Source organism: Haliotis asinina, chromosome 7 (genome assembly GCF_037392515.1).
Source record: "Haliotis asinina isolate JCU_RB_2024 chromosome 7, JCU_Hal_asi_v2, whole genome shotgun sequence".
In the NCBI taxonomy this organism is placed as follows: Eukaryota; Metazoa; Mollusca; class Gastropoda; order Lepetellida; family Haliotidae; genus Haliotis; species Haliotis asinina.
The window spans coordinates 38,040,665-38,056,273 of record NC_090286.1 but is presented as its reverse complement, the minus strand read 5'-3'; the positions used below and the strand labels follow the sequence as shown (position 1 = coordinate 38,056,273).

The 15,609-nt window shown below is 40.0% G+C and overlaps 1 protein-coding gene across 1 annotated transcript; it reads right to left on the bottom strand.

Moving 5' to 3' along the window:
• Nucleotides 1-2,927: 2,927 nt before the first annotated feature.
• Nucleotides 2,928-9,750, bottom strand: LOC137291771 (platelet endothelial aggregation receptor 1-like). Its single transcript, XM_067823289.1, has 7 exons — nt 9,535-9,750; nt 8,207-8,329; nt 6,766-6,960; nt 6,031-6,240; nt 5,264-5,359; nt 4,310-4,433; nt 2,928-3,864 (listed from the first exon to the last, which is right to left on the bottom strand). The coding sequence occupies exons 1-7, from the start codon at nt 9,584-9,586 to the stop codon at nt 3,690-3,692; spliced, it is 975 nt and encodes a 324-aa protein (XP_067679390.1). The 5' UTR covers nt 9,587-9,750; the 3' UTR covers nt 2,928-3,689.
• Between the last annotated feature and the right edge of the window lie 5,859 nt (nt 9,751-15,609).

Here is a 15,609-nt window from a genome sequence, read left to right as displayed (position 1 = left end):
CCGGGGTAGAATAGGCCTTCAGCAACCCATGCTTGCCATAAAAGGTGACTATGCTTGTCGTAAGAGGCGACTAACGGGATCGGGTGGTCAGACTAGCTGACTTGGTTGACACATGTCATCGGTTCCCCATTGCGCAGATCGATGCTCATGTTGTTGATCACTGGATTGTCTGGTCCAGACTCGATTATTTACAGACCGTCGCCATATAGCTGGAATATTGCTAAGTGCGACGTAAAACTAAACTCAATCAATCAATCACTTAACCTTTTTCGGGAGCATTCATAAACGTAATTTTGTTTTGCTTTACATCAAAAATAATTTCATTCTGAGCATAGACAAGACATTTCTGCTCTGTTACATATTTACAGTGGAAGCAAGCAAATTAAAACATTAGACTCTGAAGATTAAGTAAATGTTGCAAGGCTAGCCTGTGATATCAAATCTAGATAATTAATCAAACGACGAAGATTTAATGATTCCAGCTTAGCTGACAAAGCACTAAGGTTGCGGTTAGATGCTTCCACGTACTTAAATATCAAGAATGAACAGGATTTTTTTAGATATTTCTTACTCCATGTTTATAGGCATTAATTCACCCCTCGTTCATTTTAATCCACCCGTGAAGATCCGTGTTAGAATTGATCTTCAGTAGTTGGTGAGGGAATGAGTGAATTTACTTTTACGCCTCACTCAGCAATATTCCAGCCTTCCAGTTGTCTGTAAATATACAACCCAGTGATCACGAGCATCGATATACGCAACTGGGTTACGATGTGTCGACCAAGTCAGCGATGCTGACTACCCGATCCTGTTAGTAGCCTCTTACGACAAGAGGACCAATTCTAACCCGGGTGATCTTCATTAACCCAAGGCTGTTCGCAGCGGGCTAGGCGACTGATGGCTTCGTTGACTTGGTTAACATATGTTATCGTATCCCAACTGTTTTAGATCGATGATCATGATTTTGATCACTGGAGTATTTACAGAACTCCGCCATATAGCTGGAGTGCGGCGTAAAACCAAACTCACTCACTCCTTTTAATCCATGTATTACATTTGTGAACCATGAATTACATTAATACTTCTTGTGTTCTAATACACCAGAAAAAAACATTGGTAAAATAGATTACGTTAAGAAAACAGTATGTTTTATGTGTTTAACAGCAACCCTTCATGATCATCCTGAATAGACTAGAGTGATATGCGTAGCCTAAGAGATGTAGTCTTCGCTTGCCACGCCGAAAATCCCAGTTATCTACGCATGAATCACCCTGCAGTGTCCCCCTGAAATAAACGTTCTGTTTTGACAATTACAAGGATGTGGTGAGTGCGTGAGTGAGTTTAGTTTTACGCCGCTCTCAGCAATATTCCAGCTATATTCCAGGCGGCGACCTGTATACGACTGAGCCTGGATCAGACAGTGTTTAAAAGCATGAACATCGATCTACGTAGTTGGGAACTGATGGCACGTATCAACCAAGTCAGCGAGCAAGAACACTCGATCTCGTTATCTCTTACAGCAAGCATGAGTGAGTGAAGACCAGTTCTAACCCGGATTTTCCGGATGTGGTGAAGACAGGTTAAGGAAGGATGAAGTATATATAGATAAGGTAATGTAAGATGCTGAAGGTAACGTATGTAAAGATATACAGCAACAAAGAAAGCTGATACGGTTATGTCCGTTTGCAAGTTAAAGAGCAACTATTAAAGGATTGCAAAATGATGAGGGGGCGGTAGGGCAGCCTAGTGGTTAAAGCGTTCGCTCGTCACGCCGAAGACTTGGTTCGATTCCCCAAATGGGTACAATGTGTGAGGCCTATTTTCTGGTGTCCCCCGGCGTGATATCGCTGGAATATTGCTAAAAGCAGCGTAAAACCAAACTTAGTCACTCAAAATGATGAGGTTGATTTTTTTTCAGGCTTTACCCAAAGAGACTATATGCCATTATGAAGTCGTTTCGTACAAAAATTGTGAGATTTCCCCTGTCCTTCCGCTACTGGAGTCATGATGAAACATTCTTTCATCTTGGTCACTGCGCACTTAATACAAACAAAAAGATATTGATAAGGAAGAATCACCCCCTTGATACAGTGTAGTGACGATATGCCTGAACAGTTCAACATTATCCCCTTCTAACATAAACACAGCACAATATCTAAGAAGTGTTTATTTATATGTACATATGGTTAGATTGTCTGCTTTTATCTTTTGATAAATATCACGTATTTGAATATCCTTGTAATAAACAAAATACAGTTGCTCGATGTTTTGATCCAGCTCTTCGAGCTGAGAAATCACATCAGCTACATACACATATTTTCCATTCATTTTCCAATAAGTATTAAGAAAACTGCAACTATTCAAACATTATATATCAGACGTGCCAATCAGGTTTAACATGGCTGTCTATGGGATAGATTAAAATAAAGTTGTGCTTATGGTGCTCAATCAGGTGTCATCCGATAACTAATCAACGGAAAGGTGAATGAAAATTATGTACACGTAGATGAAGAATGATGATTTCAAAGACGTTTGCTAACTGTCAAAATAAATTTACATCTCAGTTTATGAAAATTATTCTTGCAACAGTTAAGTAACATGGAAGTCTATGGAAATTTCACTAATGATAACTCACTTATGGCCAACTACGGTACTTTGCGGTAAATATACGCGTACTGCTTTGGGCACAGATCATATTCTCGGTTCAAGTTGCACCACCAAGACTGTCACACGGTGCAACAGTGAAAAGATAACAAATCTCCAGTGAGGCGTACGTATAAGATCCAGTTATGCACATAAATGAACGAACATGTGTTCCTGGGTATAATCTCGTAGTTACCACACAAGATGATAAAAAAGTGCAATTGCAAATTTGCATGTTTCTCGTCTTCAAAGGAGATATCATCTGAAGTTTCGAAAACAACGCATTCGAAGAACATAGCATATATTTATAATACCAGTACATACAAAGCAACTTCTTATTTATTGTATAACAAAACATTTCTGGGTCCCTTCTTCAAGTCATGATTAAAGGCAGGTGGAGAAAGCATCTTATACAGACCATATTTACAGGAAGCCAGAGATTTACATGTATAAACAATCAATCAACGGGGACAGATATACAAGTACTTATAAAACCAGTAACTGGGATAAGGCAAGGCCAGTTGACACAAACAGTGCGGATAAGGAGATGCCTGGTATACAGCTAATTAAGAGACAGTTAGATTTACAGGAAGCCAGAGATGTAAATGTATATACAATCAATAACATGATTATAACATATATTATACACATATATGATGCTGCAAGTATTTTATGTCTTAGTATATTTCGGTAATAATAGTCATTATAGCTACAGTGGTAGAGATAACTGTAGTACTGTGCAAGGCCACCGTGGCAATACCTGACATACTAATGTCTAATGCCTCTCAAGGCCTTCGCAACTCGTATTGTCGCGTAACCTTGATATTCTGTCTCCACAGCTTATATTCATTTACGAATATGAATAAGAAACATTAAGTGTACACATTATAACTCCCGCGAAAGGTTTGACATACGGCGTTTGCAAAAGGGTGAACCTATCCTACCCGTAGTGGCGGCACAAGTCGCAAACACTTGCAAAGGCAAAGCAACTATTCGTTTAAAATTATTGGGAATGTACTACTTTGTCACCTCTTCCTTCTATCCATCTACGAATCTAAAGCCTTAGGACTTGTTTGAGACTTCATCTCCGTCGGTGATTCTAACTGTCTTAGATCCTCATACTCATTGCTGTCAACGTATCTTGCATCCTCCTCTAATCCGTTCAGAAGATGATAATCTTCATGTTGAACAGCATCAGCACGTGTCCAAAACCGATACAGTCTGTGAGCAATAGAAACTGCAGCGTGAGATGCATATGACACAGTGTTGAACAGTGTTTCTGTCGTATCAAAGCATATGGTAGGACGTGGATGGAGACTACCATAATCACTGTTACATATGGTGCAAGCATTTCAGTCACATCAAAGCACAATAATCCTACAACATAACAAAGACTACGGTACAGTAACGTATTTGATATACGACGTATGGGTGACACAAACTATTCTGATCATAGATCTCGAGTAACACCTGGTGCACTCCAGAAAGTTCACGTTGACTCCCAGTATTTCATATTGTTATTAATTCCATGTAACTCATGGCTTTCTTATGTATTCACCTTGCTATAAGTTTGAGGAATAAACCGTCAGATACCTCGCATATACTGACACATCTGACAAGCAGTCTTATAGTGAGTATGGTACAAATAAGTGTAAGTACAGTTTACCTTGTCCTTTTGGAAACCCAAACAAGCGCATACATCATCACAGCTAAACCAAATCCTATCAGTCCTCCACAGAACCCTGCTTTTACAGGCGATTGGGATCTGGAAGACGACTCTGATTCTAGACCTGTAATTTAATAATAAAAGGGCTTATGATCTTATGATGTACTGTGCGTGATGGTACGTGGTCATTATTACATGGATTATTCAAGACGTTTATGTTTATTTTTATATGGTAAGTCAGGTGATAGCAGGGCATGGAGAGAGAGGAAGCAGTATATGTCTGGTTTATACATCTCACCACCATTCAACAGATGGAGAAACGATAAACTCTGAACCGATGTGTTCCTCATAACAAACGTTGACGTCCATTGAAAACTCTCTCCCTTATGTGCATCACTTCTAAATGCCATTCAAAGACCTGATACACACTAAATAATCCCTGGAAGAGAAGATATTGAATACAAAAGAACTCCATCCCGTCGGCATAATCATAAATTTTGACAGCTGAGATAAAGCTGTGTAGAACTCCAAGTAATATGGATATGACTAGTGAAACAAGTGTTGGAATCATTTAACTGGTGGTATTAGCTCGTAGAAAAGAAGGTAATCTGTTTTAAAACAACTCCAGCAACAGAAACAACCGCACTGAGGATATGTAGTAATAAAGGCAAAACTATCCACAGCGCTTCTATCCAAAATCATTATCCCCTTTGTGTATGGAACTGCCAATTCATCCGACAATTTCAGGGATTATTTGTGAAAATCCCTAGATAGGTTTAGCATATTGGCCCAGGGCCTTGTCCGTCCAGATGGACAGCTGCAGTCATAAATGTAACGCAATATCTTAACCAAACATTAAACCAAATTATCCACCACAATACAGTTGCCCTTACTTACTTTCAGCATGTGAGAATGTGTGCATGTATGGTTCAATACAGCCGTATTTATACTCACCTTCTTGTAGACAATGACCCGTGGTTGGGTGGCAAGGACGGCCGCTACACGAACAAAATTCAGTACAATCAGTTCCATACGTCCCAAGAGAGCACCCTGTGGAGAGGAACAAAGCTTTACATTGTCAGAAAACTGCGAAAGGTTTAGTGTGTTTGTTCTTTAATAGCACATTCAGTTATAAGATCTTGTAAATATATGTGTGAATGATCTTGCCTAAAACAGATACACCCTGACGAGAATTGATGCATGCGGTCGTGATAGCATGACGTTATCATTCATGTCAGTATCATGAACACTAAACCCCGTCAGTGTCACGACAGGCATGGATCTTCCCAGGGGGTAGGGAGAGGTGAGCATTTCGTAGCTAGTCATATCTACACGACTCACACTGAGAACATTGTTCACACAAATAACGAAAACATAACTTGACAAACGGAATACACACAACACTCAAATGGATATTGGCCATGACAGTAGTTTCACAGCTTATATGATGTATATTGTTTTCTTTTTGTGCAGTTTGCATCATCAAAGACAAAACACCTATTTTCGCACACTTTAACACTTACTATGCATTTACATGACAGTAAATAAACCCACAGAGAACATACCGAAAGCGTCTTTTGTTTGGTTTGTGAGATGACATGCGGAGACGTAAGCTAGTGAATGAACAATAACGTGCCTCGTACATAGTATCATCCTGTTTTCTTCTTGATAACCATGGAGTCTTCCTTCAGTGAGCATTATGAATATAAGGACATACTTGCCTATGACTTGTACCTCTGACAGATCCAGGACGATGTATTTATTGTTGCTGTTAATTGTGTTGAGATACACACGAACAAACAGCGCCACCCCGAGACAGGTTACTTCAAGCACATCTGTGTTGTTATCCGTCAACGTGTAACATAACTTGCCCGGGAATTCGTCACCGACTGCCGAAGTATAGACTTGAAGTCCAATGTGATTATATGGAGCTAAAGATGAAATGAAGGTCTTTTATCTTGAAAGGACCAGACCATGGAAATTTGATATTCGAGATCTCGAGATGCAGGACATGTTTAGAGTTTACGGTTACATCATAGTGCACTTTAAATCTACATTAATTCACAGAAAGTTATTTTAGACTGTCTTAACAATGTCAGTTATTGCGAACAGCCTGGCGATTAAATAATTCGGTTCGAAGCAACAATGTGTAAAAACATCGATACAAGTACAGTCAAACACCGTTTCGTCGTAGTTGTAGGGATTTACGCAGTTACTTCGAATCATATTCGGTTCGACACAAACGCAAAATGAAAGCAAAATTGTATACGTAGATACTGGGGTCCATGTTTTGTGGATCGGAGTGCTAGACGTCGAGACAACCGAAAAAGATCGACACATCGGTGTTTGTCTGTAAATAACATCCCAGCTCCAGTTTATGGAACTAAAATAGCAAACAAAGACAATAATCATCAAACACACACCTTGCAGTTCACAAAAATACATTTTGTACGTACATTTTGTGTTCAGAAAGACCTTGACCGTAGGTGCATACATTTCGGAATCAAGTTTAATCTTCACCCATCCTGGTTCCGACGTGTTTAATCTGGTCACAAACCTATTGTGTAAAGCCCCATCCACGGCAGCCTTGGCTCCCAGGTTCCACTGTTGTTCGGAGCTGGCTTGAACCTTCCTCTGCAGGGCCTTGTTACCTGACATGATAGATTACACATGGTGTCGAGAATAGCATTGTAGAAGGTTCACCTGAAAATATGTATGGATAGTTTTGCACCGCATTCTTCATTACTTTTCTCGCTTCATGGTGGCAGTCTGTAAATAATCGATTCCGGACCAGACAATCCAGTGATCAGCTACACGATCATCGATCTACTCAATGACTTCTGCGAGTAAATGAAACAGCTTCAGTCTTGCCAGGATTGAAGATAACCTGTCATATTTCAGCCCAGTGACAGATCCTGTTTAAGTCATAATTTAAGTGAGTGAGTGAGTTAGCTTACTTTTACACCACACTCAGCAATATTCTATCTATATGGCCGCAGTCTGTAAATAATCGAGTCGCAACTGGGAACCAATGACATGTGTCAACCAAGCCAGTGAACCTGACCACCAGATCCTGTTTGTCGACTCCTACAACAAGCATGAGCTCCTGAATACCAGTCCAACCCTGGAACTTCGCGGATTGAAAGTTCGGGGATAACACTGTTGCCTGTAATACTTTCAAATATAAAATATCTAAAACATTCATGCTCGTGTGGTCTTGCAGGTAATCATAACGGACTAGCGAGCTTTTCATCGGTTCATTACGTTTTGACGTTATATCATCCATCCAATCTAGAATATAAGTTATTAATTATTGAGAAAACGTCACCGTAAATATGTTCCAAATAAGACATAATACAAGTGCTTTGATTTGGAACAATAACATACTGTTCATCCGTGTTACTATCATATCAAAAAAGATTCATATACGTTTACAGGGCGATTTGTGTGAACAGAGTTCAGGTGAAAAACTCAACTAAACATAAATAGCGGAAAAGATGTTTCCGAAAGGCTATAGAGTGGAGGATACGGACAATTTTTCAAAAGTCATGTCCAAATCTAAACACTGAAAGCAATTTTTCAACATTGCATTATTAATATTTTCTTTGTGCCTTTTCACAAAAATTATGATGTGTCCTATGTATGTTGTTTATATACGTACAAGGTCCTATTCTACGTCTGAGATTTTGACGTTTAAAGTTTTAAATTCGACATCGTTTAATCAAGAAGTGACGTGACAGGTATCTGCTTACTTTTTGATGATCTCCATCATCACGACAGTTGCACTGATCATAAGTGAAACTGGTACACTAATACAATTGTCTCACCCAAAAGCTTTTTATTTACGTTGAGCACAATTTACCCTTGACCTTTTCCTGAAAATCATGGAAACAATACCTCGCTGACAAGTAGGCCCATCCCATCCTGTAGCACATTCACAACCTTTTTCACAATCTACTTCCTCTTGGCAGTTGCAGGAATAAGCACAGTCACGACCAAACATTCCACTAGGACATGCATCTGCAACAGACGAAACGCGACATTATAAGTTGTTCACTGGTCGCGATGGGGCCATGGGTTCATCTACCCTCGAGGTTTGTTTATGTTCCCAAAGCCCAAAGACCTGAATTTTAATTTTGAACTGTATGCAGCACCTTGAATGCGAGGCGAATCACCATTTTGCAGACGACGCAAGGTAAACATATTCAGACATCGGTAATGTCCGTGCTTGATGCGTGATTGAATGTTACTCGAGATAAAAAAAAGTACTACCAGAAAGCACCAGACGAGTTCGGAATTCCCAGCGGTGTACATTGAAAATAATACATGACCTGTAAGAGGGGTACATTGAAAATAATAGAACAGCGCTTAGCCAGTTAGAAAGCGACATTCAAGTGTGAGGTAATATAAATGGGATTACACTTTTTGTGTACAGATTCTAGCATTTTTCATGAGCTGATTCCAACCCAGAGTCGGAATCGCAATCCAACAATCGCAAGCCGTACAGCCACACACCCACCCGGGCTTCCATAAAAATAGAGGTTAAGTAACTTGTCTGTATCTAGACCACGTACCTCTCTTTTCAAAATAGGAATTTCCTTTGTGCAAATCCCAGTGCACCTTTCACTGTACATACTATCAAATATGCTAACATATCAAAGACATGTTTAGGCGTGTTATTTGTGGTTTAACTCCACAATCAATTCTTAACTGAATGGGAGTCTATTAACACTAATATTTATTCAGTCGACAGATATGAAGTGATGACAATTTTCAAATATATGAAATCCACATGCCAAGACAAACAGTAAATGTTTCTCAGTAGAATCGACTCCCCTTTTTCTCAGCGTAATACAAATAATCATGCCACAAAGACGTTTATTGTACAATACAAATTGTACAAGGCAACATTTCTGTGTTCATTTTACGATACACGTTTGTATTCCTCTCAGCTGGTATATTCATTTAATAAATATTGACAAAAAACTTGCTTATACGCTTGTCGTCGGTAGACAGATCATCCGAGTGCGTGTGGGTAGAGCCTTTGATGACGAGCATATAGTTCGGGATCTACCCGGATATCATACGCTATAAAACAGAAAGTGAGTGGGGACACAGTTCCCACTGTTCTTCATTCATCACGAAAGAAGATGAGCTGTTAGGCAACACTGAAATTCATAATATGTTACATGATTGTATGTGACATAAAATATATAACCACTGACCGATCTGGGACACAAAAAACGATATCCAAACAACAGTGAACAACACCGCCATCTTGACCTCGCTGAAGTTCGGGTAGAACAACTACAAACAGGATGTACGTTCTAAAATTAACACAAGTTCTCAACCTATTAAATGCTGACTGAAATAAGAAGTTTGAGGTGGTGTCGTGGACTAATGGTTCATCTACATTATCTGCACCCATAGTGACCAAACATAATCTGCTGTGTGTGCGCGCGCATATGCGCGCGCGTGTTTGTGTGTGTGTGTCAGAGAGAGAGAGAGAGAGCGAGAGAGAGTGTGTGTGTGTGTGTTTGTGTGTGTGGGGGGGAGGGGGAGTTGGGGGGGGCGGTGGTGTGTGGATGTGGGTGTTTGTGGGTGTTTGCGTGTTTTGGGTGACTATTCTCTAAAATTTGTAATCCTGCTTGTATCCGTTGTATTTCCTAATATGACTTGATGTGCGCTTATCGCTTCTTCTCTCACTCAACATATGTTGATCTCGTATCGCTCTAGTGAGCTGGGGTTTCTCTCCACCGGTTTGGTTGAATGTTGGTGTGAATTAGAGCGAATTTAGAGTAATTATCATACCACAGTGTGTCGCAAGCCTGATAAGATAAGATAGAGCTGAAAGTGCTGAAAGTGGCGTAAAACCGAATTCTTTCTCTCACTTACGTACCCCTGGGTAAGTACGCCCAGGGCACCAACACTACCGCTACTGATACAGTGTGCTTATCTGGCACATAATGAATGTTGCACGTATCTACTGCATAAAAGAAACGTTTATGATCATAATGCAAACCATTCACTAGAAAGTCTTTGAACGACATTTAGAAGTGATACACATGAACGGTAAAAAAGTTATGGATGCTTATTATGAGTAACACAAAGTTTCGGATCAAATTCTTACTTCTTCGCCTCTCACTGACTTCAAGTGGTCTTTCGTACATAATATTGAACAACTAATAATTGCTAACTTTATAAGTGTTTCAGCTCGCTGTTAGTGTCCGAGACATTTATCAAATGTATGATATATTTCCTTATACAAGTAACGTTTCGAAATATCAGAATTTAACGGCATACTCTAAGTGTAACTGCAGGAGATAATCTTGAATCAAGGTGCTACCCCAACATAAGGAACAGACATGACTACGTTCATGAACACTGACAGGTGTTCATAGATGTATGACACAGGAACGCCGTCCCATCATTGTCACCAGACAGTTTTGAAAAAAGAGCAAATACCTGAACAGTGTAGTGCATGCCTTGTGCATCAGTCCGTGAATACATTAACAGACACGGAGAATGAACGTTTGAGGTGTGTTTTGTGTAAATAAAAACTGTTAATGTGCGTCTGAATAGACACAGACGTTGAAATTCAATGGACACTTTTCTCATTCTAACCGGTAGTGCATCATGCTGTGTGTCGTGTCACCTGTCTGATTTGTACCAACGACGCATTCACAACCTTTCGGAAGTAAAAGTACCTCCATATTTATCATCAAGAACTGTGAGGGCTGTGTCTCCAACGCTTGGTACAGTTCAGGTATGTTCGGTTCATTTTCTTTTTATTGGAAATGGCTCAGGTGTTTTTGGTATAATAAAATGCAGATAGCATCTTCTGGGTTACCCACTCACGCAAGCACGCAAACTAGCACACACAAAAACATGAGTAGCTGGCTATATAGTTTATACATGGGTTCTTTAGTTAGACACTACTTGATGTTGACTTTGTATATAAGGCTCATACCAACAATATTAAAGTATTACATTATTTGTAAATAAATACTCTCGTAATACTGGTGCAGTACTGAATCAGTACTGTGGTAATTAAATGGTCATGCCTCCCAGAGTGTAGTTGTCGTATTCAAAATAAATGACTCCAAGTGCTGTATTATGACTTCAGCATAACTTTATCAGGATTAGTAAGTGAGCTTAATTTTACGCCGTAATATTCCAGCTATATGGCGGCGGTCTATAAATAATCGAACCTGCACCAGATAATTCACTGGTCAGCAACATGAGCATCGATCTGCGCAACTGGAAATCGATATCGATGACATGTATTAACCAAGTCAGCGAGCCTGACCACCTGATCCCATTATCCGCCTCTTACGACAAGCATGGATTACTGAAGATCAATATCCCGAATCTTTACTGGTCTGTCAGGATACTCACAATGAAATTCAGATAACATTAGTTACAACATTAATGTGTAATTTTCTTTCATTTTGATTCATCTTTCTATTAACGATATTTTGCAACTAGAACATGGCAATTTTTCTAAATTCACATTTTAGATCCTAATCGTGTTCACGCTCGGAGATATCAATATCTCCAATGGTGTTGCGGCTGTGGAAGGTTTGTAAGTATAGCTAGGAGTATGTTAACAATATAACCTCACCTATGAGGGAATACGCTTATACTCCGCTACATTCAAAACGCTTCATGTTTTGTGCAACCGAATAAAGGCACTTTGCAAAGCACAATCGAACAGCAGTTGTCAGTTTAAAAGATTCTTTTACAAGGATACGTGTACTGAGAGGTTGCAGTTTCACATATCATTTCAGATTTTATGCTCTCATCCTTAGGTTTTCACGCTAGTATTTTATCAGATATATTCATTCCCTTCAGAGGGCGGCGGGGTCACATGCTGATTTACAGGTTGTTCAGCTTGACCTGATCTAGTGAATACTAATGCATTGCGCGACCGTGCCACAACTGGTTGGGTCTATTATTGTGAAGGGGTGCGCTTTTGTCAGCTGATTGTCAGCATGTTCGAACAACCAAGACAAACTCACCGTTTGATATCCCAGTGTCAAGAAATCGTCAGCAATTTCCAAACGTGCTTTAAACAAGAAGCTACAGACTGTTTAATGTTTCCCATTTGGGTTTTTAGTCAGCAAGCAGCTGCAGCAACTGGTGCACGAACGCAGCAATAACAACATTCTCCCCTACTGAATGAAGTTAACTCGACCAGCCGTTTGTGCCATCTGACCTCCCGGGTCATGCATATGTAGAGTAGCTCAGGTCAAGCTGAACAACCTGCTAGCATTCGCTCGTCACGCCGCGGGTCCGAGTTCGATTCCCTCATGGGCTCAATGTGTGAAACCCATGTTTGGTGTCCCCCGCAGTAACAATGCTGGAATATTGCTAAAAGCGGTTTAAAACTTAACTGACTCATTCATTCCCTTCAGCAGAACTTCTGTGGGAAACAAGGGAGGTTACTCAGATTATTATCCGTTTTATGAGCAATGTGAACGAAGACAGCTTCATTGACTGGACCGGATCTACTCTACATATGCATGACAAGGGATGTCGAATGGCACAAACGGCAGGTCGAATTAACTTCATTAAATATGGGAGCAGAGAATGTTGTAAATATTGCGTTCGTGCGAAGCATTTCTACGTGAATTCGTTACAGAACTTGTCCCGAAAAAAACACTCTTGACAAAAAATTCAATCATATCCTGCTTTTACTGAATTGTTTATACAGTCATGTGCAATCATACACACACACACACACACACACACACACACACACACACACACACATACATACATACATACATACATACTTACATACATACAGAGACAGACAGACACACACACACACACACACACACACACATACATACATACATACATACATACATATATACATACTTACATACATACAGAGACAGACAGACACACACACACACAGACACACACACACAAACACGGATTTTCCGCAAATCCAATCAAGGTATTCGACTACCGTTCTTTGGTTGGAGAATGAGATGGAATGATGAATACTACACATGTTCTTGGCGGTGGAAGGCAAGCACGCTGCTTATAACAGGCCAAACTTTATTTACGGCCTATGAATTACTGTTTCATGTAGGTTTTCTGTGCGTAATGTAGCGGAGTTACAACATCAACCGTCACCCGATCTAGATACTTTCGTTCAGTTAAGAAGACCTTTGAGTAGAACATTACTGACTAGTGTCCATTGGTGCACATATACCTTTACTGACTATGGAAGCAGTCAACAGGTGTCCTCTTTTCAAACCAAAGCCATGACATTTCCAGATAACGTTATCTCGTTCCCTCTATGGAAACATCTGGCATGTGTGTCTTTCCACATAGAACACTACTCTTATGACGATCAGGCTTATAACGATATAGCGAACTGTAGTCACGGCCGTTAGTCGAAATGACAAATCGTTGGTTATAACAAACTGAAATCAGTTATCAATGTATGTTCCTGTAATCATAGTTTAATGTGTTACTTTCATATACCATGTGACATGTTATCAGTAAATGCCTAAGGTTACATTGTCTCAGTAATCCCATGATTACATAATGTCTGTGACTGTGCTTTTTTCGGTTTTCGAAATAGCTTTTGGGCGGCTCCTGATTGTCGCTATGAAACTGTTACCATGTCATCCTTCTTTAGCTCAAAAGAGTGTTACAGCCAGTCGACAAACTGTTCCAAAACACACTTGTAGGAATTGCTAAAACATGGTTTACCTGACAAATATCTTTCTGATTATTTTTTTTATATTACTACCATTGCAAAATGCTCGTTATTTTGTATCATTTAGTCATCAATGACATGTTTGCTGTGACTATTTTTGCTACATATCAGACATCTAGGGCAGACATTGATATCTGGACCGGAGTACAGTTTAATTAACTCGCAATTGCAAAATGCACAGGATATACTAATTTCACACCCTTTTGCCGAGCTCGTGAACAGGTCAAACGTCCTTTCTGACATACATCCCCGAACATCTGGCTTGGTGCAGGACACGGCTTAGCTGGACTTTGACTTCCAAGGGTAGTGTGCATTGTTAGATGACTGTTGGCTGTTATAGCAAAAAACTGAAGGTTTGTAAGTTAGTTCCCTGTGTACCTGTGTACATGGACGATATAGCGCTCTTGTCGAGTTTCTTCACCAGGAGGTCGGTCTTCCATGACCAGTTTGTCCTGAACAAACAGAACGTCTATCGGACATTCTTTGGCATATGGTCCGTCACAGGTCTTCCCCTGTGGGCAGCCGAGCAGAAAGATGCTGCTCTTCTACAAGAATGACGTTGGACTTTTCAGAGGCTAGTTCATACGTGACAAACAGTGAAAAGAACACGTGAATCGTTCACACGTAGCTCACAGATTAGTCCTGAAATGATTACTCTGACCTGTCTAGATCCTTAACACTGTTGTCCTGCCCTATAAGTACCTGGCGTTCCAGTGCTTTCGTAGCTACAGGACCACCTGGTTAACCATGACCGCTGCAATTAAAATACCACAATAATCCACATAAGTTACACCATTGTTTCATGTCAATAAACCTCGATTGAGTAATTTTATTGTAATGTTTCGTAAAGACTCTAGATATTGTCTCCATATTATCCACAATGAAGTGTGGCGCATAACGTTTCTACCTACATGTTGTTGATACTGGAGCCTACAGCTGCCCGATTCCGAGGGCATTAAGCCTACAATAATCTCATACCAGGTGCGTTATCTCAAGAACTCTCCATTGTCCAGGTGCAATATTGGTTTCTAGAGGCAAATTTCACTTGTGTTCGTCGATGATTGCAGGCCTCTCACGACACTCATGTGTCACAGACTTCACTGATTAATGGAAAGGAGCGGACTTAGTGATGTCAAGAACAAAAAGATAATTACATTGACCGTTAGTTGATTTACACATATCAAATCTCTAATCAACACAATTCTATTAGACATTAAAGTTTTGTCTGATCAAAAAGTGCATTTTCTGCTATATCGATTCTGCAGAAGTACACGCACGCACGCATGCACTCACACACACACACACACACACACACACACACACACACACACACATTCTCGCTCGTCAAAACTTGAAACGCATTGCCATGATTGCAGAGAGACTCAGGATACACGAAACCGTTATAACCACCGCTTACTGTACAATATGTTCGTCATTGCTTATATTTGGGTTAGGGATATTCGTGAACCTCGGGGAAGGTTGGTAATATTCCCATATGAAAATAGATATAAGATAGATTAGATTATGGCTACAGTTAGTTTCAGACTATTAACTGTAT

Excerpts from the sequence above, each read along its gene's own strand:
- LOC137291771 (XM_067823289.1), bottom strand. The coding sequence starts at position 9,586 with ATGGCGGTGTTGTTCACTGTTGTTTGGATATCGTTTTTTGTGTCCCAG. Across the intron at positions 8,330-9,534 it reads GTTTTTTGTGTCCCAGATCG|ATGCATGTCCTAGTGGAATG; the intron begins GTCAGTGGTTAT and ends CGTCTGTTGCAG. Across the intron at positions 6,241-6,765 it reads GGTCTTTCTGAACACAAAAT|CTCCATATAATCACATTGGA; the intron begins GTACGTACAAAA and ends TTTCATCTTTAG.